This window comes from Aplidium turbinatum, chromosome 10 (genome assembly GCF_918807975.1).
Source record: "Aplidium turbinatum chromosome 10, kaAplTurb1.1, whole genome shotgun sequence".
Lineage (NCBI taxonomy): Eukaryota > Metazoa > Chordata > Ascidiacea > Aplousobranchia > Polyclinidae > Aplidium > Aplidium turbinatum.
In genome coordinates, this window is record NC_137481.1 from 24866413 (window position 1) to 24891925 (window position 25513).

A 25513-nucleotide genomic window follows, 5' to 3' on the forward strand; every position below is an offset into this window, starting at 1 on the left:
GCAATGCCAATATAAAAAGCATTTACAAAGTTTTTATAAGTTTAGTATTATTCTTTGGGACATGTGACTAAATGCATGGTATATTTAAATGTTGATATATCCAATCGTATTGTATGCAAATATGAATAAACAAGGCCAGCAACTTCTTAAAGCTTCAAAACTTGAATTTAGCAAAAAATGCAGAAGGATTTCAATAAAAAACATTCCAAGCGGTGTTTTAACACAGGTTGGTACTCTGTGTCTATATATACTGTCTATTTGTTTTAGTAGTTTTGAATAACTGAAAGCTTTGTTTAGATAACTGATTTCTACAATGAAATTGTTTTTGTATAGTTTGTTGGGTTGTTTTTTTAATGTCTGTTGCCTGCTTTTTTGCAAAAGTTTTTTTTGTGTATTTTTTCATTTTTCTTGTGTTCTTGCACAACTGTTGATCTCGAATTGTTTAGCATTGCCCCTTCCACATTCCACAATCTTATTTAAAACTTTCAGTTTATAATAAATAAGAAGAATGTAACATTTAGGCTCAGGCTACAGTTGCCATATCAGGCCTCTAAGCTCCGGGCGGCCATGGCTATCGAGAAGACACTAAATGGCCTTCAAAGCAACAGCACGGGTGGCCATATTTGGTTGCTGACTTCCACAAGCCAACATTTTTCCAGTCTTTTCTCAGACAGAAAAACTTGTTATTCTTACATTGATTCAAAGCCTGCAAACGTTGAATCAATGTAAAAATCGTGGATTTTGTTGTCTGGGTAAACTTTTTCCCCACTTACGTGTGGACGTGAAACTTTTTTCTCATCACTCACATTCGCAGCCTTTTTTCTCAAACAAGGCAAAGTTTCTTAACGCCGACGAAAAATATTGCTGATGAAAGTCTCGCAAAAAATATGAGTGTTACCATAGATGCAACCTAGTTCGTATTCTGAACAGTTCGTACCCTGAAAAGATCAAGAGAAAAAATTAAAAAAAGCGAAAGTCGCTGATCGCAGTTTCCGCAAACATTTTTCCCTGAAAAGATGGAGAGAAAGATAGCACAAAGCCGAAGTCGCTGATCACAGTTTTCGCTAACCGTAACCCTCACCCTAACCCTCGCTGATCGCAGTTTCCGCAAACATTTTTCTGCACTTTCTGCTAACCCTAACCATAGACTAATCTATGCTTTAACCCTAACCCTCGCTGATCGCAGTTTCCGCAAAAAATTTTTTGTAGTTTCCGCTAACCCTAACCTTAGAGTAATTTATGCTCTGCTCTAACCCTAACCCTCGCTGATCGCAGTTTCCGCAAACATTTTTCCACAGTTTTTGCAAACATTTTTCCGCAGTTACCGCTAACCTTTACCCTAGTAATCTATGCTCTAACCCTCGCTGATCGCAGTTTCCGCTAACCGCAGTTTCTGCTTACCCTAACTCTAACCATCGAGTGATTTATGCTCTCTAACCCTAACCCTCGCTGATCGCAGTTTCCGCAAATATTTTTCCGCAGTTTCCACTAACCCTCGAGTTGTTTGTGGAAACTCCGATCAGCGACTTCGGCTTTGTGCTATTAAACTGCAATCAGCGACTTCGGCCTTTTTTAATATTTTCTCTCGATCTTTTCAGGGTACGAACTGAGGGTACGAACTGTTCAGGGTACGAACTAGGTTGCATCTGTTACCATAACCTATAAAACCTCAAAGACTAGCTCTACATCCACTTGGAAAACAGTGCATTTAAATACAACTGCAAAAATATTTTACAGCCTTGTTTGCATTGGGCTTACCCAATGCAAACAAGGCAAAAACAATGTTTTTTGTTAACAACGTGTTTTGAATGCAAAAACACGATATTAATCAACTGATTTTTAAAAACACAAAGTTTTACAGATTTTTTATTTTAGCTGCAACGTGAGAATTTGGTCGCCGAAAAGAAACTCTGGTAGGCCATGCTTGGTAGCTGGAAAAATAAAGGAGTTTAGAGGCCTGCATATATAGTAGCCATAGCCTCTAAGTCTTGAAGCATTTGTTAAGCCATCACTGGTTCACACAAGTTAGCAGTTAGCACGTTTGTAAACAAACCAGCACTATTCAAATTTGTCACTGAAGCACATGTTCAGTTCAGTTTATTTTTTGTTTTGTTGGCGAAAAAGAAAAAAGAATATATACAAAAACACAGTAGGGCCATTCCATGTCAATTCACACCTGGGTTTTTTTTTTTCGCTAAGAGTTTTCGATCATTTGTCAGAAATGACTTGAAAAAATTCGGTCATTTTTTATTTATTTCAATCATTTTTTCTGATGAATATACTTCCTTTCAAGTGATACAAAAAAAAAATTGCACTTTCTGACTAGCTACAACATTAAGTTTCGCTGAGAAACGTTGTCGTGTTTTATCTGAGAAAAGTTAGAACAGACAAACGTTTCTTCAACGTTCATCAGCGAAACTCAACCTTGCAACACTCAGCCGCAGACATCTTTTATTGCACACTAACACACGTTCAAAAATAACGCAAAACAAAAATACAGTACAACGGAAAGGAATAAAAACAAGTAAGAATGACCAAATAAAAAAACATGTTACGCTCTAATGGTTCGCAATTACAAAGTGAATTAACTCCTCAACAATTTCACCGCTCACGTTGTAGCGTGCTGGCTTCGCGTTACTGTGCCAGTGCTACTGTGCCAGTGCCAGTACTGTCCCACTGCGCGTATGCCACGTCATAATTGAATGTTTTGTATGATGCAGCATTTAACCTCAAACACATAAGTTTATCTGCAGTTGAACAACGCAAGTGATTTCTTGTTGAAGTTCGCAACTGAGAAAGCAAACTGAATTCACGTTGTACGGTTGCGTTCTCTGAATTAAAAGTCAGCAAAGCATTAGCAATAGCTGCCAAACTTGGCCAATCTATGCCACGCTTCGTAGCTATTGTTAAAACTTTCCACCTATTGTCACCTGGTTTGCAATCAATAATGTTAACAATTCAAGCATAGACAGTGTCTATGGTGATTTATAGGGTGCTTTGACTGCTTTCTAATTTTTTGTAATTATAAGTAGCAAAGTACTTTATTCACAAGACCATTAGACCACTTGCGTAATATTTTCTCGGAACTTCATAGCGGACAAATGCGGCTGACGGAAGTGCGAGACCTAGCGGACAAATGTCGGTTTTTGTAGGTTAATCGCGGCCATGTTCGCGATGGCCGCCTTCAGTGTCGAGGCCTGAGTTGGAAGCTGTTTTAATTCGTATTCAGGTTAAGAAATTACGAAATTGTTTTACTGAAAAATATCATCTTCTCTTTTTTCAATTTTTGACTAGGTTTAAGGCTTCTCTTGCTTCCATTGAGGATACGCCCCTGAGGCTACTCAATACTTACCGAAAACCAGCTAAATTGAAATGATTTTCCACTTGCTCATTAAAAAGTATAAACAGTTATATTTTTGTAGGGCTTTTTGCGTCTACTCAATGGAGTAGTGGAGTACGATGTTGCAAAAACCACAGGCCTCGAAATTCACGGCGGACACCGCGGACATGTCCGCCGTCACAGCATGTGATGTCCGCGGGAAGTACCATCTAGATCGGTCATATTTGTCCGCCGAGAAATAACACAAGAACTAGCGATACAAATCGTCATTGCACAGCACGAACATTGTTCCGAGAATATAATTTCCCGCGCATTCTAGCGCGCATCTAGAAAATGTGAATACTGTATCCCTTAGCTTTCATTCATGGAGGAAAACTTTCGATATTTACGTTGCTTCAACGATTGAATCAGCGTAACAAAAGTGAATTCTTCGTTAAGAAGCGATGGGAGTAAGGGCACTTCTACACTCATCACGCGCAACTTAGTATAAGTTTTACGTCACAATGTCTGACTTTGATCTCCGAGTAATATTGATAAGGCAAGGTTGGTTACAAAATTAGATTGCAAAACTTGTTAAGTTTTGGTATTACAGTAAGAAAGAAAAGGCCCATTGAAAATTCACTTTCGCTCGAACATGGCACGCAAAAATAAACTTAAAGAAAAGAGCCTCTAAAATTTTGCACAGCAGAAAATAGTAGCGTTAGTATATAAGCTTTCCGGCTCGTGCCCAGAGCATTGTGACGCAAGAAGCCACACGACCTCGTTCGGTAGAAGTTAATCAGTTATGCAACGTATTGAGCAGCTACACGGCGCTTTGACTCTTCAAGCGCACGCCGTTGGTCTGAAAGCCTTTCAGAGTGACTTAGCTGAAATTTTTAAAAGCCTTCAAAAGCGTAGCTATAGTTCTCATGTGGCGAAGAATTATCAAGATAAAGTGATTAAGCATGACGATCGACGCTAAAACTGGTGTGTCCGCCGTGAGACTTAATTTGTCCGCCGAGATAGCTGCTCAGACCGGACACGTTTGTCCGCCGTCAACAAAAACGAATTTCGAGGCCTGAAACCATCACACAAAATCACTATCTATCGATGTGGAGTCAAACATTTCACAGAGGTTATCACCAGCTCAAAAGTTAACAACATTATGCAACATGCTGGGATAATTTCCTGACTGACAAATCAATTTTTTCCATGACTCGAAGGAAAGATTTGAAAACACAGTGGCATTTCTAGAAAGTTGAAGTCTTTGAGTGTGTTATTTTCATGTTTGCGTTTATCACAAGCAATGAGACATTGGATCAACGTACAAAGGGATACTTCGTTGTTTATCGAGGTCTGGTCAATAACATTCCGAAAGGGTTGACCACCAGCTCAAAAATTGATAATATATGCAACATGCTGAGAAAATGTCTCGATTGACAGAACAGACCGATCAATCTCTACCAAGCGGTTTGACCTTTCCAAGGCAACGCAACATCGTGTCACCGTCACACTTGAAAGCACCACGTCAGTCACGTTTGGGAAATGTTACTTCTGTATTTACGTTATCACATACAATAAGACATTGGATCAACGTTCAAACACTAAGTCTACGTCTTGTATTTCCGATTGACAATAAATCGTAGAGTGGCGCAAGAAGCTTCTTTCCAATCACTGAAATCGATTTGCGTGCGTACATATTTTTTCTGACATTTTGACCGAATTGACTGTATATTTTTTTGGACATTTTGACCGAATTGACTATATTTTTTTCGGACATTTTGTTAAAAAATCGGTCAATGACCGATAAATGACCGAAAAAAACCCCCCAGATTCACACAGTCATTACAGGCCTCGAAATTCGTTTTTGTTGACGGCGGACAAACGTGTCCGGTCTGAGCAGCTATCTCGGCGGACAAATTAAGTCTCACGGCGGACACACCAGCTTTAGCGTCGATCGTCAAGCTTAATCAGTTTATCTTGATAATTCTTTACCATTTGAGAACTATAGCTAATTAGCTAAGGTTTAGAAGGCTTTTAAAATTTCAGTGAAGTCACTCTGAAAGGCTTTCATCAGATCAACGACGTGCGCTCGAAGAGTCAAAGCGCCCTGTAGCTGCTTAATACGCCGCATAACTGAACTTGCATCGAACGAGGTCGTGTGGCTTCTTACGTCACAATGCTCTGGGAGTCTGGGCACGAGTCGGAAAACTTCTGCACTAACGCTACTATTTTCTGCTGTGCAAAGTTTCTCTGGGCTTTTTTCTTAAGGTTTATTTTTGCGTGTCATGTGAGCGAAAGTGAATTTTTCCTTGGCCTTTTCTTTTTTACTGTAATACCAAAGCTTAACAAATTTTGTAACCAACCTTGCCTTATCAATATTACTCGGAGATCAAAGCTAGACGTTGTGACGTAAGACTTGAAATAAGTTGCGCGTGATCAGTGTAGAAGTAAGCTACTGGACTGGTACTCCCATCGATTCTTGGCGAAGAATTCACCTTTGCTACGCTGATTCAATGTCATCAATTGTTGAAGCAACGTAAAAATTTTAAGTTTTCCTGCTTGAATGGAAACTAAGGGATATGATACAGTGTTCACATTTTCTAGATGCGCGCTAGAATGCGCGGGAAATTATATTCTCGCAACAGTTGTTCGTGCTATTCAATGACGATTTGTATCGCTAGTTCCTGTGTTATTTCTCGCCGGACAAATATGACCGATCTAAATGGTACTTCCCGCGGACATCACATGCTATGATGGCGGACATGACTGCCGTGAATTTCGAGGCCTGAGTCAAGAAATTCAACCTTTCCGACCTTGCCCAAACTTTACACACCTTTTCATCGTCCAACACGATGAACACCTGCAGTTGTCCTACACCCAGACAACACCTACATGTGTCCTTGACAAATTGTATCATTACTTGATCCTCAACTGGATTGTTGAAATCGCTCTGTCATTTTTTTCTATTAGTTAGATTATTGGTTGTGACATGGTAACAGCACAGTTTACTTTATTATTTGGCTAAAAGTAGAGCTCGACCGATATCACTTTTTCAGGCCGATACCAATATTTATGAAATTTTTAGGCCGATACCGATATATATATCGGCCAATATTATCAGCTACGAAAAGTTTGTTACCAACAAAGTTATTAAGCAACAAACCAGTCCAAGAAAGTTTATGCATTAGTTGCTGTAATGGAAAAATCATTCTTAACACTAATCACAAAAAAACACCAAACAAAAAAGAAAAAATGCAGGCCTCGAAATTCGTTTTTGCTGACGGCGGACAAATGTGTCCGGTCTGAATTCTTCGCCATTTAAGAGCTATGGCTACGGTTTGTAAGGCCTTTTTTAAATTTCAGCAAAGGCTTTCAACAGACCAACGAGGTGCGCTTGGAGAGTCAAAGCGCCGTGTAGCTGCAATACGCTGCATAACTGATTAACTTCCACCGAAGTGGCTTCTCGAAAATGTTAATACTGTATCCCTTAGCTTCCATTCAAGCAGGAAAACTCGAAAGTTTTCCTGCTTGAATGGAAGCTAAGGGATACAGTATTAACATTTTCTAGATGCGCGCACTAGAATGGGCTGGAAATCATATTCTCGCAACAATTGTTCGTGCTATGCAAGCACGTTTGAGCAACTTGTGTTTCTTCTAAAGGCATGTAGGCTGGTTCTGAGTTTGCTTTTGCTGGCCGATGTTTATCGGCGAAAAATAGCCGATACAATATATTGGCTACACCTGATATCAGCCGATATATATCGACTGACCGATATATCGGTCGAGCTCTAGCTAAAAGTATTTGACTTTTATTCTAGCAATATTGAATTAACATTAGAAATTTGTAATCCATTGTGCAGTGAGTAAATCTGTTACTTGAAATACAATTTGACAGCTGTTAAAAGTTGTCCTTAAATGCTGGACTGTGGATTTTTGTCATTCTACAACAATGTTGTCACCAAAGTATGACGAATTTATTTTATTACAGGACATTTTAGAACTGCTGAAACCTTATTTTTACCAGCAGATCCACATTGACAAAAACAGCCAGTCATGTAAGTACTTATTGTAGAAAAAGTTGCTTTTTAACTTTGATTGATTAACTGTGGGAAACATCATCCTCGAACTAAGACACTTGTTTTAGAAGCTTAATCCTAGCAGTTTCATATACCGTTACTTATAGACTGTTCAAAGCTTGAAATACTGATGCAATCCCAGTCATCAAGATTGACATTTGTCTGTAAATTGTTTCATCCTATGGGTGTCCCAGTGTCCCTGAATGGTGAGCTGTCTTTAAAGTATTTTACTGAAGTCCACACTGAAAGAGTTAAACCAGTACAATTTGATCTTGCTTTATCACAAAGTCGAGAACTTAATGACTCGAGTTATTGAGGTGGACAACTTCAATGTTACTTTAGCAAAAATCTCTTTTCTGTAGAGATTGAAGACAGAATATTCTGTGTAGCAAGTGTGCAACTTCATTGAACTTGCAAGTTGAATCATCTTTTCATTCATTGTGGCTGGAGCTAATTAGTTTTTCATTCTAGGCAAGGCAGTGCTTGTAGATGGCAGTTCAGCTGCTCGCTGCATCAATGAATTGAATGGAAAACGTTTCAGAGGTCAAAGTCTTTCTGTGTCACTTGCTTCTTGTGATTTCATGTTGTGTATCACACAACTGCCCTTATCATACACACACAGTCAGTTTGTAAGTCTCATCACTCCGTTTGGGACCCCTGAGCGATGCTTTCTTGTACAAAGGTAAGTTAATAACTTACTAAGTTATAAGTAGAAAGCCTGGTAGAGAGTGATCTATCTTGTGTACCTAGCATGAGGTATGGAAACATAAAGGACTTTCATTGTAAATAGTTCAAGATGATCATCATGTATTTAGAACTTAGATAAGCAACAGCAACACAAAGTTAATCCGTGTTGGTATAGTTTTTAAAATTTTATACTTTATAATTATGGTTTTTAGAATTCAAATTTCCAAAGTGCGATCAGCCGATCACTGAACCTTAAACCCTATCTGTAGCAACACATGGTTTTATGAGGACGCCCCACTCTAGTAGTGAAATATTTTACAGAAGGAAATATGTTAGAAATGTGAAATTTCTTGACTTTTAGTTAGAGATGTACCGATATGACTATTTTGGCCGATACCAATATCACTTTTTTAGGCCGATACCGATATTTTGGCCGATACTTTAGTGTTACAAAAAGAAGCAATTTTGGTGATTGCAAGTAATTATACCAATTTTATGCTAAGTTTTACCTTATTTGCATAAAGCTAATAAAAAAAGCTTTGAATTGGCATATTCAAAGCTTTTTTATTAGTTTTATGCGAATAAAGTAAAACTTAAAGCACAAGATCAAAAGTAAAACCACAAGATTTTGTGCTAAAACACAAGCCGTGGCATCACCGCGACTGACACAGTGACAAATTAGTCTAAAACCAAAAAATCCCCTAAATTCAAAATTAGTTGTGTTCAAGTTTGGCGCTTACAGTAAATAAATTCCAAAATACGTCACAAAACCAACCAACTTTGGAAATTTATAGAGGAGCAAGGGGAACTTCAAATGGGCAACATTAGGTGCCCAAGGGGGCATTATTACATCATTATGAGGGATTTGGAAGTCCTTGGCACTTGAAGATTCAAGAATCTAATCCCAAATCATTGTTGTGTTGTGTCATCATAATAGTAGGTTTTAGTAATGAAAGGCCACTGTGATTGAGGACTAGGGTATAAGGGAAGAAACATTACATCATAATTGGGGTTTCTGAAAAATTAATAAAGGGTTTGCGCAAACTCTCCAAATAGGCTTTCATAATTGATAATAAGATGTAAAATGTAAACCAAGTCATTTGTGTAGTCGTACAAAAACTATTCGACAAGTAATGTGCAACCTAAGGGGGTAGGCACTTTAACATACTGATAGTCTGATATCCCATTAAACTACGAACCATCAACCAATCAGAAGCTACGCTGTTCATGACGTCTTCAAGGTTGCGTTTCTCGGAACAAAGGAAAAATGCAACTTCCCACCACTGCTATTGCTCTTGTTGTGTAATTACCAAAAAAAGTTTAAAGTAATAATCAACTCTCTGGCTGAATGCTGAAATGGTCACAATTGGACGGACAACATAACATCTGATGGTTCGGGTTCGTTCAATTGGATATCAGATTATCAATATGTCAAATTGTCCTACCCCTAAGGTCACTTGTCGTTTGGTTGAGAAGCTTTTGCCAGGCCAAGACTACCCAGGTAGCAAAAGTGTTTAATTTTGCGTCGTTTGTACGTTGCTAAACGTTTAAAAAAACCATGTAACTTGGTTGTTTTTAGTAAGCTGGTTCTATCAGTTTGTGATTTAATTTCAACCTTTTGTTGTAATAAACTCACCAAGCTTAAACAATGTCAGAGTAAGTAGGCTGCGCAGTGCGCAATGAACTCCCACAGCCACAGTTATCACCACTTGCTGCTCCTGCTGACAAGTCAAAGAACATCTATGTCTTTTGATGTAGCCTGTTTGCGTTACACTTTTGTGTTTTTTTTTATAGTGATACTTGCTTTTCGCTATTTCTGTTACGTTTAGATGATGTCACGTCATTATGCCGATTTGAGATATAATAATTCAGTTCATGACGTTGTGTGGATGAAAAACTTTTACAAGTTTTAGGGTTGAATGTAGAAATTAAACTTAAGCTGTCCTTAGCCATAAAAGAACTACTTAAGTACTAATCATGTCTTAAAACTGTATGCAGAAACTAAACTTTTGACTAAGCAATACTTAAGTTTTTATCAAAATGTTCAAAAGTTAGGACTGCTACTGACCAGTCTTAAGTTGTGATTATTTCTGGCAATGCCTAAAGTTATGGTACACGTTAGGCTGATACGAGGTGATGGGGGGATTGCTTTTATACTGGTAGAGTTGCTCCGTTCGCTTTTGGTTGATTTTCTTTGGAATTTTTATGGTTTTGAGAAAACGAGGGAATCCTTTCAGGAGTCACATTAACACACGTGTTCAAATCGAACAGTCATTTGGTGTCCTGAAGCAACGCTTCAGGTGTCTTCGCGTTCCACTGCGGACACATTTCAGCAACTCCTTGGTAGGCTAATAACACTGGTCTACAAATTTCAACTTTTTTTTTCAGGTTTGGGTTTTGACAACTGCTTTTGGCTAACTTTGGGGCGCTGAATCCGAAAATGAACTCAGATTTTCTCTATCACATCAAGTTTTCTTTCTATCGTTGCCATTATTAATGAAATTGACCAATTTTTACCCTTTTTAGTGCAGTAAAATGTCAAATATAATTATTTTCTGACAGCTATAAACTTTCAAACATAGAGATATTTTTACACTAAATTCATAAATTGGTTCAGATTTCCTTTAAAATAAAAAAAATTCCTGTTATGATAATAATCGTAATAGGACATAGTGGAGATTGGTAGCTTTGAGTTTTTCCATGCTGGCTTGAACTCCCTGTCTTGGCTTCTCAGGCGTTATCTGTGGGTCAGCTGCTATCTCTGTGCAGCAGGGTTACCAGATGTAAATTTGGCAAGGAGCCAACTGCACGTTCTAAAAAGGCCAAAAAAGAGCCAACTTTTTAAACAAGGGGCCCAATTTCGTTTATTGCAACAATATAGAAGAGCTTCTTCTAGAAATAGGATTACCACAGTATGATGCAGACGAATGGAGACTTTTCATTGATAGCTCCAAACGAAGTTTGAAGTGTGTTCTACTTCACAATGGTAACGTGTACGGTTCTATTGCGATAGGACATTCGGTGACAATGAAAGAAGAGTATCAGGAAATCAAAACCTTTCTTGAAAAGTTAAAGTACCATGAGCATGGTTGGCTCATCTGTGTAGATTTAAAAATGGTGAACTTTTTGCTGGGGCAACAAAGTGGCTACACCAAATACCCATGTTTCCTATGCTACTGGGACAGCAGGGCCAAGGATCAGCACTGGAACAAAGAAGAGTGGCCTCCAAGGCTCACCTTGACACCTAGAAACAAAAATATCATACGTGATCAGTTAGTTGATATCAAAAAGATCCTCTTGCCTTCTCTTCACATCAAATTTGGTCTCATGAAACAATATGTAAAAGCTTTGGATCATGAAGGAGAGTGTTTTAAGTATATATGTTATGCTTTTCCTGGTCTCAGTGAAGAGAAAAAAAGAGCTGGGATTTTCAATGGACCACAAATCAGGCAATTGTTAAAGGATGAAAATTTTGTAAAATCAATGTTGCCATTCGAGGCTAGAGCTTGGAATGCTTTCGGTGCTGTTGTGAGAAATTTTTTGGGAAACAGAAAAGCAGAAAATTATAAAGATCTTTTAAGGGAGCTACTGCTTAGTTTTGAAGATTTGAGATGCAGGATGAGCATCAAAGTTCACTCTTTGAAAAGCCATGCGGATGAGTTTCCAGAAAACCTTGAGAAAGTTAGTGAAGAACAGGGTGAACGTTTCCACCAGGATATTAAAATTATGCAGGAACGTTATCAAGGTCGGTGGGATTGTCATGATGGCCGACTATTGTTGTAGTTTTAAAAGAGAAATTCCAGATGCTGCTCATAAAAGAAAGTCCCTCAAAAGAGCCTTTTTAAGCTTATAAGTGAAGAGTTCATATTTATGAAAGCTCTTTTTTTGACTGTTTCTGAACTCGCCCTGCCCAAGTCCTTTTGAGTCAATCTTTATTTTGGCACTTTGCTATTTCTGTGTGTGTCTTCAGAATTTCTGCACTCCATTGGAATGTCTATGTGCATATTGTGTGAACTGTAGGCTATAATTCAGAAAATACCTTGTCACTGTCCTATCGACATGTTCGTCAGCATAATGTAGCGTTTGATGTTATTATGGTTGCTCTTTTGCATGCTTATTTTTTATTCCAAGGCATGAAATTTTAATAAAGACAACGCAAATTTGTGTGAATATAATATAGAATGCTTGTTTGTTCATTAAAGCTAGATTATTGCAGGTAAAACAGTGTTTATTGCATCAGAATTCCTTGTTTTGACAACAGAGGGGGGGCAAAAATTGATTTTTTTCAAAAACTAGGGATATTTCATATCTCAAAAACGTGATGTAATAGAGAAAATCTGAGTTCATTTTCGGATTCAGCGCCCCAAAATTAGCTAAAATAGGTTGTCAAAACCCAAACCTGAAATTTTGTGTAGACCAGTGTAATAATAGCAGTATTCTGTCTGCACAATTATGCAGTTAAACGTGGACAACCACTTCCAGAAGATGTTGTTGAACAAGATGACCACAATCATGGACCAGAAGTAGATGATGCTGCTGCTTTATCTTCCTCAGCAACAAGCTTACAAGGACGTGCGGTTCGCTTGCAGTTAATAAACCAATACTTCCAATAAACCAATACTTTCAGTTAATAGACCCTTTGGCAAGAGTTTATGCGACTATGCAGTATGCATGCTTGAAAAAACTCAGATTCATGGTAATAAAAAACTGGTATCAGGGAATTGAAGTGGTTTATTATCATCGTTACCTTTAGAGGTTACAATGATGGTTCAGCAAAGTTGACCACATTTAATAATGAGGCATGTAAATTCACTGCAGGGGGTAAGTACAATTTGCAAAAATGCACAAGTATTGTAGACTTCAGTTATGTAAATACAAGAGGAAAATACTTCACCGCAGTAAATTTTAGCGCGCTAATCAAATTGGGGGGAGGGCCTCAAAAGCGCGTAAATCAAAGTGGGGGGGGGGCCCTGAGCAACTGCCCAATTTGCCCATTCTTATATCCACCACTGCAAACGACTGTCGCTCCCAGTGACCAGTATGTAATTTGCAGTAAGGTAAAGGTAAAGGTGAGTCCCATACTTGATCCAAGCATCGGGGGATGAGAAGATAAGGTTCTCATTATACTAAGCCTTCGGCACTAACGAGAGTAGGGTGGCCAGTTCCTTTCTCTCGGCCGCCTTTACTTCAGCAACTACGCCCACCCAATTTATTACACCCTGGGTAGAGGTGAGCGGTGATTTTCAACAACCAGCTTAAGCTGGGAGTCGAACCAGGATTGCATGATTGGAAAGCGAGTGCCTTATCCGTTGCGCCATCCCACCGCGTGGGATGGCGCAATTTGCAGTACTATGTCAAAACTGGATCGCTTTATACATTATTTTTAATTCTTGTTATTAGAAAGGGTTATTACAGCATACAAATGACCAGAATTAGAAGTTTCGTATGCGCAGGTGCTGCTTTGCAAGTCTAGTGTCGGTGATGTATCATCGACGACGTAAGAAATTCTTACGCAATGCGTCACGTACGTAGACTTAAGTCATTGACTGAAAACTTAAACAGAACTTAACTAAGAAGAGATTAAGAATACTTTCTGCAACAGGAAATCGACCAGGACTTAAACAATGCTTAGCTAAGTTCTTCTTAGCGTTAAGCAGTTCTTTAGTTAAGTTTAGTTTCTACATTCAACCCTTATACTCTGCTGAGAGTAAAAAAGAAACACAGATGATAAATATTGGAAAAATTGAGTCTCCTTACACAACTTAAGAATCGAACAACGCAAAACTGCTGAAACAACGTGCGCGCAAGAAGTCACGCGAGTGTGATGTATCAAAAATTTGAACAGGTTATTTTTTTACATCAATGTGGTGTTAGTTAGGCTACTACTTTAAAAAATTTATATGTTTGTTTCTGTAGAAAATCCGCAGCAAACGCCCTTTTTTTACGTGTTTAGCATCGGCCAAATTTTGTGGATACCGATACTAAAAAAATGGCCGATATCACCGATACCGATATACCGGTACATCTCTACTTTTAGTTTTTATTTGCGAATTTTCTAAACCTCTACACTGGTCATTTTTCTACCTTCCTGTCCTTCACAATAAGCATTTCGTCTCGGTTGGCTAGACATTTTCGTGCAATGCTAGTTATATATATGTTAATGTTAGTTCAATTACTTTGAAATGTAAAAACGCCCAAAAATGCCTTATATTTATGAGCAAAAGTAAGTTTTAGTTTAGCTTTACTCTATGTTATAATTCAAAAATTTCAATTTTGAAGATATTTTCGGGAAATTAGAATGAAAACCGAATGTGCAGTGCTTGAGTAATGTTTTGCCAATTTTTGTTTTGATAATTGTTTCAGTAAGCATCGGCCAAGACAGTGTTCCAATCTATGGGTCATTTTGGTCAATCTATTTATGACTATTATTATTGGTCAATCAATCTATGACCAAAAGTTGGGTCGCCAGAAAAAATTTCTAGGTTGCTTTTTTTGTCTAGAAAAAATTGTTTGGTATAAAGTAGCTTTGTGTACTGCTGTATACGGTACTGTATTGCAATAAAGCAAAATCTTACATCAGGCCTCTATGCTTTTTCCGGCGACCAAGCATGTTTTACCAGACCTCATTCCCGACGGCCAAATTCTCGCGTTCGGCATCCAAAATAAAAATTTGTTAAAATTAGTGTTTTTAAAAAGCCGTTAGATTGTTAATTACTGTAATATCGTGTTTTTGCGTTCATTCAGGTAAGACCAACCATTCCAACCAAGGCCCTGAAACATGTTTGTAGTAATGCAGTTGTATTTAAATGCACTGCTTATCAATCTCAATAATTGTAGAGCTTGTCTTCGAGTTTTTATAGGTCAGCTTTTTTGTGAAACTTTTATCAGTAATGTTTTTTTTCGGCGTGTGAGGGACTTTGTCTTGTTTATGAAAGAGGGTTGCGATTCCGAGTGAAGAAAAAAATCTTAACGAGCAAAAGTAATTTGAGAAAAAAGTTTGAAACACAGGTAGAGAAAAAAAGTTTCAGGCATCAACAAAGTATAGAAATGCTGACTTGTGGAAGCCGGCAACCAAACATACGGTACCCTACCGGCGCTGTGGTTTCGGAGAGCCCATTTAATGCATTCTCGGTGGCCTTATCGGTTCTTGTTTTACAAGTATCTCCTTTCATTCTTGCTGCATGTTGCTTTTGGCCAACCTAAAACGCTATCAACACGTTATATTGCCATCATATTTTTTTTGGTTTTCTTTGAAGTAACACACCAGGTTATGCTTTGGTTACAAAAATTTCTCTATTTTAATAAAATTTAGATCACTTTGAAGAAAGGTTGGAAACCGCTTGGTCAGATTATCAGCCAAATGTTGTCAATATCAGCACAATGAGCACATGTCTAGTATTTGTCATGGCAGTATAGTCTTATCTAATATATACATTGTTAAGATTCATGACACTGTATGAAAAGTTAATTTTACCTGACTTAAAGTGTTACTTATATGTGTGCAGCGAAGTGACTGGAGAAAGCAAAGGTTATGGATGTGTTGAGTTTACCAGCAAAGAGTCTTCAATCAAAGCAAAGAACCAACTGAATGGCTACAAAATTGAACACAACACATTACAGGTTAGTATTTTCACAATTTTTTCTATTTCTTACACGTAATGAGACTTTGGAAAGATTGATGACGTAGTTTATTGGGATAATCAAACGTTAAACAGTCAAATAAATGGTCAAATAGTTCTACTTGTGAGATGATAAATGAATATTCTTGAACTGACGAATGGTTCACCACTTCCAGCACATAAAGAAACCAAATTCCGAACAGCTATCGTCTTTGTCGATTTCAAAATAAATATACACTTACAACAGCTACTTTACAATTGGCAATAACTTCCACTTTTACAATTTATTCAATATCAGCTGGAACTTTACAATCGTCTTAACATACTTGTCATTACAACTTCTAACCCCCCATATTACACAACTCTAATAATAATTGATCATGCGGCTATTTATAACAGGTTTGTCCGGACCAGAAGCTTCCAGAAACTAGGGTAATATTACATCACACGCATTCATTCTTATGATCAATAAGTCAAAGATGTTTCCAACATCACATTACACAAAATTTTCTAAAAGCAGATTTTTCACAATAAAAGATTGCGTAGCTAAAGGTTATTATCGTTCAGTAATCGTCGAAACACTACAACAGAATTACACACATTAGGCTTCTGTGGTAACCGATTGAGGAAGCCCTTTGTAATTTTAAGGTTTTTTTTTGCAGATTAAATTAAGGTTAGAATATTTTATATTTTTTCAGGTAGGCTATTACCGATTTATTGCTTTTGCATATTTTTCAGGACCTTTTGATGACCCCTTTTTTAAGGTGAAGCAGGTTGTTGAGGTTTTAGAAAGCAGTAACTATATTTGATGTAATTTGCTCTGCTTGGCATTGAGCACTTTTTGTAGTATTAATAGTATTTATTGATTATTCCGCGACATATGCATCAGCACTCCCTTTTACGTTAATGGCAATTGATTATTATGATATAACAATCACAGCGCAATTCTAATTCAGTTCGCCCCGAGACAAACAAATGCTGGAAACACAAACAAGTAAATAAAAAATCATTAATTCCTATCGCTGGGTGCGTCGCTCCTATCACATGGTACATGTTACACAGTTACAAGTCCAACAAACGTTTTTAAAAGCGTCGCAACGAAACAAGTTGAAGAACTATTGACCTAGGTGTTGCGTCATAAACGCTTGAATCTCTCATCTTTGGAATAAAATCAACTATGACACAATAATGCACATAATGTAATCTGAAAGTTTGCGCAAATTGTATTGTTTTATTTTAATTCTTGTCAACTTAAGTGAGTTTCTTGCGTTCCACTAGTGGTACGTTTGGTACCCGGTGCGCTAGTTTGGGAAGCACTGCAATAAAGTATTCATTTTGAAGGCCTTGTTTTTCTAGTCCCGTTCAACAAGGTACTGTAGTGTATGATGGAACTGAGAAAGTCTTGGTCGTTTCAGGTCCACTGGTTAGATTCCATACCATCTGAATATTCTGGTTTGGCCTCTTCATGTTTGATAGTGGAGAATCTTCCACTTGGGTACAGTGACAACTCCATCCTGTTCACCATCTTTTCACGCCATGCCACTCCCAAATTTTGTCAGGTTAGTTGCAGGAAGAACATTTTGTTTCTTTTTCAAATTCAATTTGGGTACATATGTTACTTTTTTAACCATAAACAGACATAACCGAGCAACAACACTACATTTAAAGTTATAAAATTAGTTTTTTTAAAGGCATGATAAGAGCTAGATGCATAGCCGAAAACATTAATTATTTCGTCATGAAGAGAAATGAAAAAGTCCAAAATTGTTTACCAGCAAAAATAGCGAACAATTGTTAATTATGATGTAATAATAAATGTTAAAACTGTTATCTCAAATGAACAAAATAAACAGTGTAAAATATTGAATTGACATGCATGATGATTGATGAAATTCTAACATATCAACATAAATTGGCTAATTTAAGAACTCTTTTACCATTTATTGCTACGTCATAATTAACAATTGTCCGCTATTTTTGCCGGTAAATAATTTTTTAATAATTTAAATAATTTTGGACTTTTTTGTTTTTACTTGATTGCTTTGCATCAGTTGGTTGCATTTCAACTTTTTCCTGCTCACTTTTTATTTTTCAGTGTTGCGCCTGACGATTGCACCTAGCATGAAACCTTATGCTAGGTGCATAATTTATGCTATAAGTTATACAGGTAGCGCATAACTTAAGTCATTTTAGTTTTTGTAATCAAAAGCTCTTCAACCTGCATTGAGCACTTTCTTTTGCATTTGCTACAATTTATTCTTGGAATATGTGAACCATAACTAGATAAAAAAAGAAAACATAAAAAACCATACTTATATTTTTGTTTGTTTTTTGCTGCACACTGTCATATTATGTGATTATTACATTTTGTGATGCTTTCTTGCGAAGTTTTTGTTGCTGTGGTATTTTCCTTATTTTGAAGCAGCTTAGCTGGTGAGAACCATGATACTATCTTTGAAAAAGGTGCTGCGCCAGAATATATGTCGTGTATTTAGTGTAAACAATACCTGTGCTCTGTTTAAAAGGTTACAACGCATATGCAGAATTAACACTCAAAACTAATTAATTAAGTTATCATTGAATAATGTGGCTTTTCTCTGCTGATTGTAATTGCAAATACAGCTGCAATCTTTCACAGCTTGCCCACTGCACTGCTGGCGAGTTTGCAATAGTCGAGTACCAAGATCCTGTTCAATGCGAAGAGTCCTGGAGGTCGTTGAATGGATATAACATTGGTAATGTCTGCCAGCTTATCCCCATTACAAAGTTTGCTTTGGTTTAATTTTCTAAATGTGGGTCATACATGTGACCGAGCAACAATGAAGCAGTAACTACTGCGCTTCATCTAACTGTCTGTACCTGCATACTAAAGTGTTATTGGCGGCGTTATACTGCTGGTTCATGTGAAGTTAAAGTTACTGACACAGTTTTGACTCTTTTTGCTTTTAATGTTACCGGTACACTTGTCTGCAACATTTTGATTTCAGTCGGAATGGTGTGGCTACTGTTCATTTAATTGTCATACTATAACTACCTGTATGTCGAGAGTAGAGTATTTCATATACTTTTGTTAACAGCTGGGCAACAATCCCGTTTATTAGGTAGGTGCAATAACAACTTTAACAACACATTTATTCCTGAAAGAATCTAAATATTAAATGTAAGAATAAGGGAGAAGCAAATTTGATTGTTGGCAATAGTTAGATGCAGTAAACAAACCAAAGCATTTTCTGTTGATAAGAGACCCGAAACATGAGCTGCTAATCTAATGCGAGCCGATCATAGAAAAACCATCAACCATCAGTTTATTTATCGTTGCAAAGATAATCCCCAAAATTCTTGTTACAACGCTTTTATTTGATCTTTGTTGACACATTCTGGTGACCACAATAAAATAATTTATCTTTCCAGGAATCTATTCATTGAAAGTTTCCTTCTGTGTGCCCGGTCCATGCGGCTTGGTCGTGTTGAACGCGTTGCGAGCATCGCGCGATATGAAATCCGCCAACCCGACCGGGGGTCTTCTGCCCACCCCTGTGCACATGCTAGATCAGAATAATCAGAACAACGGATTTCCTATAATGCAGCAGAGCAAGCCTAACAAAGGTATGTTTGAATTGTTGCTGAAAATTCAACTAACTTGTTTGTTTGTTTACAAACTATAAGTAGGTTCTTTCTGTTTCATTGTCTGTCGAACAATGTTTGCCCATCTGCTTGTCATTCTTGTGATATTTCTTGATGAATTTTTGTCATTGCAGATTTGCCGGTCACAAAGGACAAGAACGTGACGGACTTCAAGGTGCAGGTTCAATACATTGCTAGGTTGCAGTTTCAAACGTTTGCTACATGCTACTTTGTTATTGGGTAAAAGTTCATGAAGCGGCCCCTTGGTTTTGTCTTCAGTTAAATCTGATGGGTTGAGAATTTTTGACTAATACTGCTTTGACTACACCTGGACACTTGAGACTATGGGCTTCTGTAAAAATATTTTAAAATTTTGTTCAGATTATATTTCTCATCTATACTTGATTGGAGGTGTTTATTTTGAACTTAATTGCAATGTTGTTCAGGTACAACAACTCATCAACACTCTGCATAATCACATGGTTGAAAGCCAAATTGTCAATCAAATCGAGAAAATCAACCAATCTGCCGAATCAATGTGGCGTCCGCCCATAATTAACAATGTGGTCCCCCCACAGCACCAAGGTTAGTGTGCCCTCCGATTCTATGGATTCGGTTGCATTCGTTGATCGTCCACATAAAGTACAACATTGTATATTAATACATCTGGCGAGGTTCGTCGTCTCTGCTTGCCATTTACATTGCAGGAGGATTTGATAAGGATGAGAAAAATGTCGGTATTGTTGTCGTGGTTGGCTTGGTCGTGGTGTCATTGTGCTTCGTTACGTCAATGAAGTGACGTCAGTGTTGCAGTGTGCTCACACTGCCCGCTTGCGTGCAAAAATGGTGTCTCGTTCACTCCTTGATGTTTGAGGCCGAAGGTCTATTAGTTTGTAGTGATGCACCGGAGGCAAGATCTTGTCCTGATTTTCCGGCCAGAGAATTGCAGGCCGGAGCTTCCGGTGTTTGATAATATCTACTCGACATAACCAAGTTCTAACAGGGTTGTTTGTACACCACTTTCACCAAGCGCTCTTAAAGCAGGTGCTTTACAGTACGTAATGCTAAGAGTCCATTTAGGAGTCATCTTTTGGGTAGACTCCAAATTTGGCAATGTTTTCTGTGCACCCGATTTAGAATTGTTCATAAGATATGTAGTTGAAAATATGGCCAGGACCGGATGTTCCATCACTAATTCTTTCACCACCCCAGATTGCAGACGCACAAGGTTGCTGCTAGAGAGCAGCCTATCTTTGCTATCGTCATCCAAAAATCGCAGACTTCTTTTGTTTCCTGCGCTGAAAATGACACAGCCCTGTTGGATCGACATGACATTGTTGCTTTGCCGTTAAGGTGCGCCTTCGTGGAGCGACACCCAGCGTCCATCTCTATCAGGTATATCCAATCACATGATGTCCCTTAGGAGTCGCAGTGGTAGCATCTCATCTTCCGATTCCGTCAAGGTGGAGGATGAAGTGTTTGAACCGATGAGGCGAAGAAGCCAAGAGGTGAGAATATTTGTTCATCAAGTCTAACAATGGCAACTTTGATTGAGGAATAAATTAAATGATTAAGAATTTGAAACTTTTTTTACCATCGTGCCGACTTTTCTGTTATGCTCATAATAAACTTCTCAGAATTTGGGTGTAACTTCTTCACTGGACCGTGGGTTTCAAGGTTAGATGCCAAGCATAGGTTGGAAACCTTGAAACTCACGGTCACTGTCTGTTGACTCGTCGGATTATGAGCCTTCTTGACCACTTACAGGACCAAGCCCAACCGACGCATTGTCCAAGCCGTGACGATCAACCGAGGCAGTTTCAACAGAAGTTCAATGCCAGGTGGTAGCTTTGTATTTTATCAATTCAATTGTTTAAGGTAAGATTTTAATTTCCTATTCTTGTGGCTGCGGACACTTATAAGGATTGAGATAGCCTCTGACACTAGCGCCCGTGAGTTGCCTTTGTGTGAATACGAAGTATCATGGGAAACGTTGACGCTTTCATTCTTTAAACATCAATATAATCTCACTGATCGACAGGTCTCTCCATTTTCCTCCTTCCGAATCCACCGGTCCTCCCCCCGCCCAAGCCCTCTCTGCTGCCACCTGCCTAGTAAACAATTCGGTTCAGTTATTGCGAGAAGATTCGCAGGTGAGTTTCATAACCGCCCTACCGCTGATGCCGACCGACCCGTTGTACGTTAGGTAGCCAAGATTTTCTATTGGTTTGCAACACTTGTCAAAAACACGATAATAACGATCATAGGACTTGCATGTCAGAACAATATGTCGTGGTAATTGCTAAATCGACCTACGATTGCTGCAAAGTTCAAACCCCGAGCATGAATAACGATTTGTTTCGCGTTGCCGAAATAAGATTTGTTTTGATTAGGTCTAAGTACGAAACCCCAATTCAGCCGTTGATCGGTGCAATCAGTGTCACTACGTGTGTTTGTAATATGCAATGTGATATCCATTACACTTGACCTATAGCGGTATAATCCTCACGTATTACGTAGAAATTGATTGAAATAATGATATTTGATTTCACACCGGTTAGGTGCAAATAGTTAGTAGGCCTATCATCCACTTGTGGAAAACCACTATGAAACGAAAAAGGAATTGATTGCAAACAATTGTTATAAAACATCCGTCGTGTGCAGGGGTAAAATAGTTTTTCCATGCAAACTGCGCCCAGGCTAACGTGCAAATTTCAAAAATTGATTTAGCCAAGACAAAATTTTCAGTCCCAGCTTTTACATCTAGCAGTTTATTACAGTGCAATGTGGACCTCTACGGCGATTTCTAATCCCATAGATCCTGTTGAGATTAGACGCAAGTGATGTCTGATTGGTTATAGTTCCGTGTTAGGATGTTTTATCATCCGTGAAAGACTGACTTAGGCGAATTTCGGATGGTTGGGTTTATATAAATCTGTCGTCTACTTGTAATTTCCTAATGCTTTGTTCGATTGTGATGCGAAAGATACAATCACCTTACCTGGCCGCCCTCAACATCAGGTTGTATGCAAAGTAACAATGACCTATGTTTTACAGCGCAGTGACGGTTCGGATTCCGCTTACGGGGGAAGCCAGGGCAGTAGTTCCGATCTTTCCTATCCCGGTCCTGGCCATACAAAAGAAGCCGTCCGGTCCCTGCATCGCTCGGTTAGTGACGGCCATGTGCTTTTGTGCTTGGTTGGCTGACATTGCGATGCTCCAACGCACATGTCTTTGTTGCAGTTGAACTGTTTTACCTGACTTGCTTGAAACGGATTAGTTTCCAATAACTTGGAACATGAAGGAGGAGCAATGCGGAGATGTGTAGAAAGACACGCACAGTGCGATTGCTCAAGCTTTAGGCATATTGTTAATAACAATTTGTGTTAAAAATACGTTGCTTTTATGTTTCTGAAGCAAGATCATGAACACGTTTCGCCGTAGTTGGTTGCGTATGTTAAGTTTGTGCTCTATGCTTATCTACTTGTTCTGTGCGCCCTCTGATAACTATTTTGTTTAGGCCAGTCTTCTTGGGGAACCCCCAATATCAAACGGGGGTCATGTTGCCGTGCAAAAGTACTCCCACACAACCCATCACCCTGGAAAGCAGGACGGAGACCGGGGTCCAGGAATTTGCGTCGATCGTGGTAGCAATCACGGGGGTAGGTTCTCACCTCGCCCCATCCCCCCGCCTCACTACAAACCTCAGGTATACGATCACATGATAGTTTTTTGCCGAAAATCTCGACACAATTATTTTCACCATTTGTTTGTTATACCAGCGGCATGCCTTTAGCGGCAACCCGCTCCTCGTGGCAACACGCTCCTCGTCGGGTACACGACATCCTGTTGCGATCGACCTGACGACTTGACGCGCATTCTACTTTATTCTTGCCTTGTGTTGATATTTCATGCAATATCTAGACTTTTTGTTGATACTAATTCGATTAACGCTTCCCTATCACAGCATGCCCGTGGCTCGAACCTTGATCTTCCGTTGATTTATTTTAGAAAACAGCAATAAAGTCTTAAAACCTCTAATACTGGGTGCTTACTGCTTATGTTTTTAATACTGTACTATTGATGAAAAATATGTAATGCGATAGGCCGACCACGATAGAATGTCTTGTTTCCTTCTTCCTTTGGTGTCATTTCCTTCTTCGGTTGTGTCTCTTGTGACGGAGAAAACTTGGTAGTTGTCAACTTCTTTTAGTTTTTGATATCCAATTAACCCAAAAGTAGCAAACTTTCAAAACTTGTAGTCGGAAGTGAAGCCCTTAGTATCTAGCTTGTAATAGGCTACGTTTTAAATAAAGTGTAATAAATAGTAGTAGCCTTTGTGCTAAAAATGTTGGACAGTGCCAACTGATGAGCTCCTTTAAGCTTTCTGTGTGTTTCTACCATTACAAACGTGTCACGACGGCTTACGTTGAAATTTTTCATTGGCAACCCAACATTACATTCCTTCAAAGGAAATCCATAGAGAAAAATAATTGAAAGTATAATGCGGCCTGCCAAGGCTCATGAACATTAAAGAACAGCCAGTGCCCAGAAAACTATGAGCAACCCTGGTTTGCCCCCATACCCCTCGTTACTCTCTGGTCCCAACCTTGATGTGTACACAAATGAGGGTTGTCCTTCTTTTACAGGTTTGCACGAACACACGGTTTGAACGAACTGTGTCGCTCCCAAGAGGGATCACGTCAGCGTTCCAAGTTTACTCTAACGATCAGCATGGGAAGCCTGGGAGTGGCGCCACCAGCAGTGAGTCTTTCTCGCATGGTTGGTTACAATGGTTAGCTGTTGCGTTATTGTTTATTAGTGCCTGTGTTGGTTGCTCCGCTTTAGTGTTATTGCGCATGCGCAGGAGGTCATGAGCCTGTCAGTAATAACAAGTTGTTACACAGGTATGGATATCTGCCCCACACCAAAAACTCGCTACCGCACCACCCCCATTGCCGGCCACTTGGCGGCGGACTCTCCCACTCAGTTGCAACTACTGGGTAGTAATCTAATGGAGGGGTTGCTTGGTAACAGCCCCCGCTCAGTGTGCGAGATGGAGGTGGAAGCTACCTACAGTGGGCGGCGATCCATCAACGCCCTCAATCTGTTCTCACCCATTGAATCGATGGTAAGCTACGTCGTCGGATGTTGTCTGAACGTTAAAGCCTACCACGCATGTCAATACTTTTAGATCGGTATTGATAAGACAATTGTATTTGATCAGGTGGTCTCTCGTACCCCTACACCGGGACTGAGGAGGGGGAAGCAACATGTCCTACCGTCGCCTGAACCCAGCCCTGAGGCGGGGGCTTACGTGGGCCAGCATTCCCAGGGCTTGGGGGGTCACTACGCCGAGTCAAACCTCTTCAACAGGTCGTCCAATCTGTCGCAGTCCCCACTCAGCGCTGGAGCGCACAAGAGGCGACGAAGCAACGAAACCTAAACAACCTCCTGGTTCACTATTCGCTGGGCAGCTAGATCTTCACTTGCCCCCCTGAACGATGTTACCCCTCCTGAAAGTACATCTAACGCTCCTTGCAGGGCTTCACTCAGCTGCTGATCTTTTGAACAATCATCGCGTTTCAATTTCCAGGCTACAAAGTGATCGTTTTGCGTTTGTTCTACGTAGTCGCTTTTAGTCGCCAGTACCATGCTGCTGCTGCTTGTTTTATAATCTTCCTTTCCATTGTTCTCGCTCTGATGACGATTCCTCTGGTTGCTAAATTGTTTCATGCACAACCCACCGATCGTGCCGATGCTTCTGGTGTCCATTGTTCTTTCATCCCAGATTGTTCTTTTTGTTTCTTTTACAAATCCGTCATTGTCACATCGGTTTAGGCGACCACGCCGCTATCCGGTACCAACAACAATAAAGCTGCTGGTACGTTGTCGGTCATGATGTCAGTATGGTGTTAGTTACGCAAGCCACTATGACATCATGATCGTGCTATGAGGTCATGCCTGCCAGTTCAAAGATTTCCTTTCACCTTAACTGCGAAGTTGCGTCATATGTTGAAGACGATATGTGCCTCCAGCTGGCCCACGTCTCACGTTTGTGACGCAACACTTGTTCTTTTCGTTCACGATTTGATCAAACTATAAGTTTAATTTCTGTTTGTATTTTACGGATTGCTCACGTGCTGGGAGATATAATTATGACGTAACATGAATCCAGCCATTGT

At 39.2% G+C, this 25513-nt stretch overlaps 1 protein-coding gene across 3 annotated transcripts; it reads left to right on the top strand.

The window, feature by feature from the left end:
• LOC145778504 (ribonucleoprotein PTB-binding 1-like) lies at positions 1–25513 on the top strand. 3 transcript variants are annotated; one of them, XM_082589994.1, is made up of 17 exons: positions 1–226; positions 7311–7377; positions 7870–8080; positions 15591–15705; positions 17120–17263; positions 18343–18439; positions 19116–19310; positions 19463–19503; positions 19775–19913; positions 20682–20836; positions 21096–21169; positions 21370–21481; positions 22386–22496; positions 22849–23037; positions 23978–24092; positions 24236–24459; positions 24556–25513. In XM_082589994.1, the coding sequence occupies exons 1-17, from the start codon at positions 89–91 to the stop codon at positions 24772–24774; spliced, it is 2346 nt and encodes a 781-aa protein (XP_082446120.1). In that variant the 5' UTR covers positions 1–88; the 3' UTR covers positions 24775–25513. The 3 variants fall into 3 exon arrangements, with proteins under 3 accessions (XP_082446120.1, XP_082446122.1, XP_082446121.1); XM_082589996.1 differs by having other exon boundaries at positions 20724–20836; XM_082589995.1 differs by having other exon boundaries at positions 7350–7377.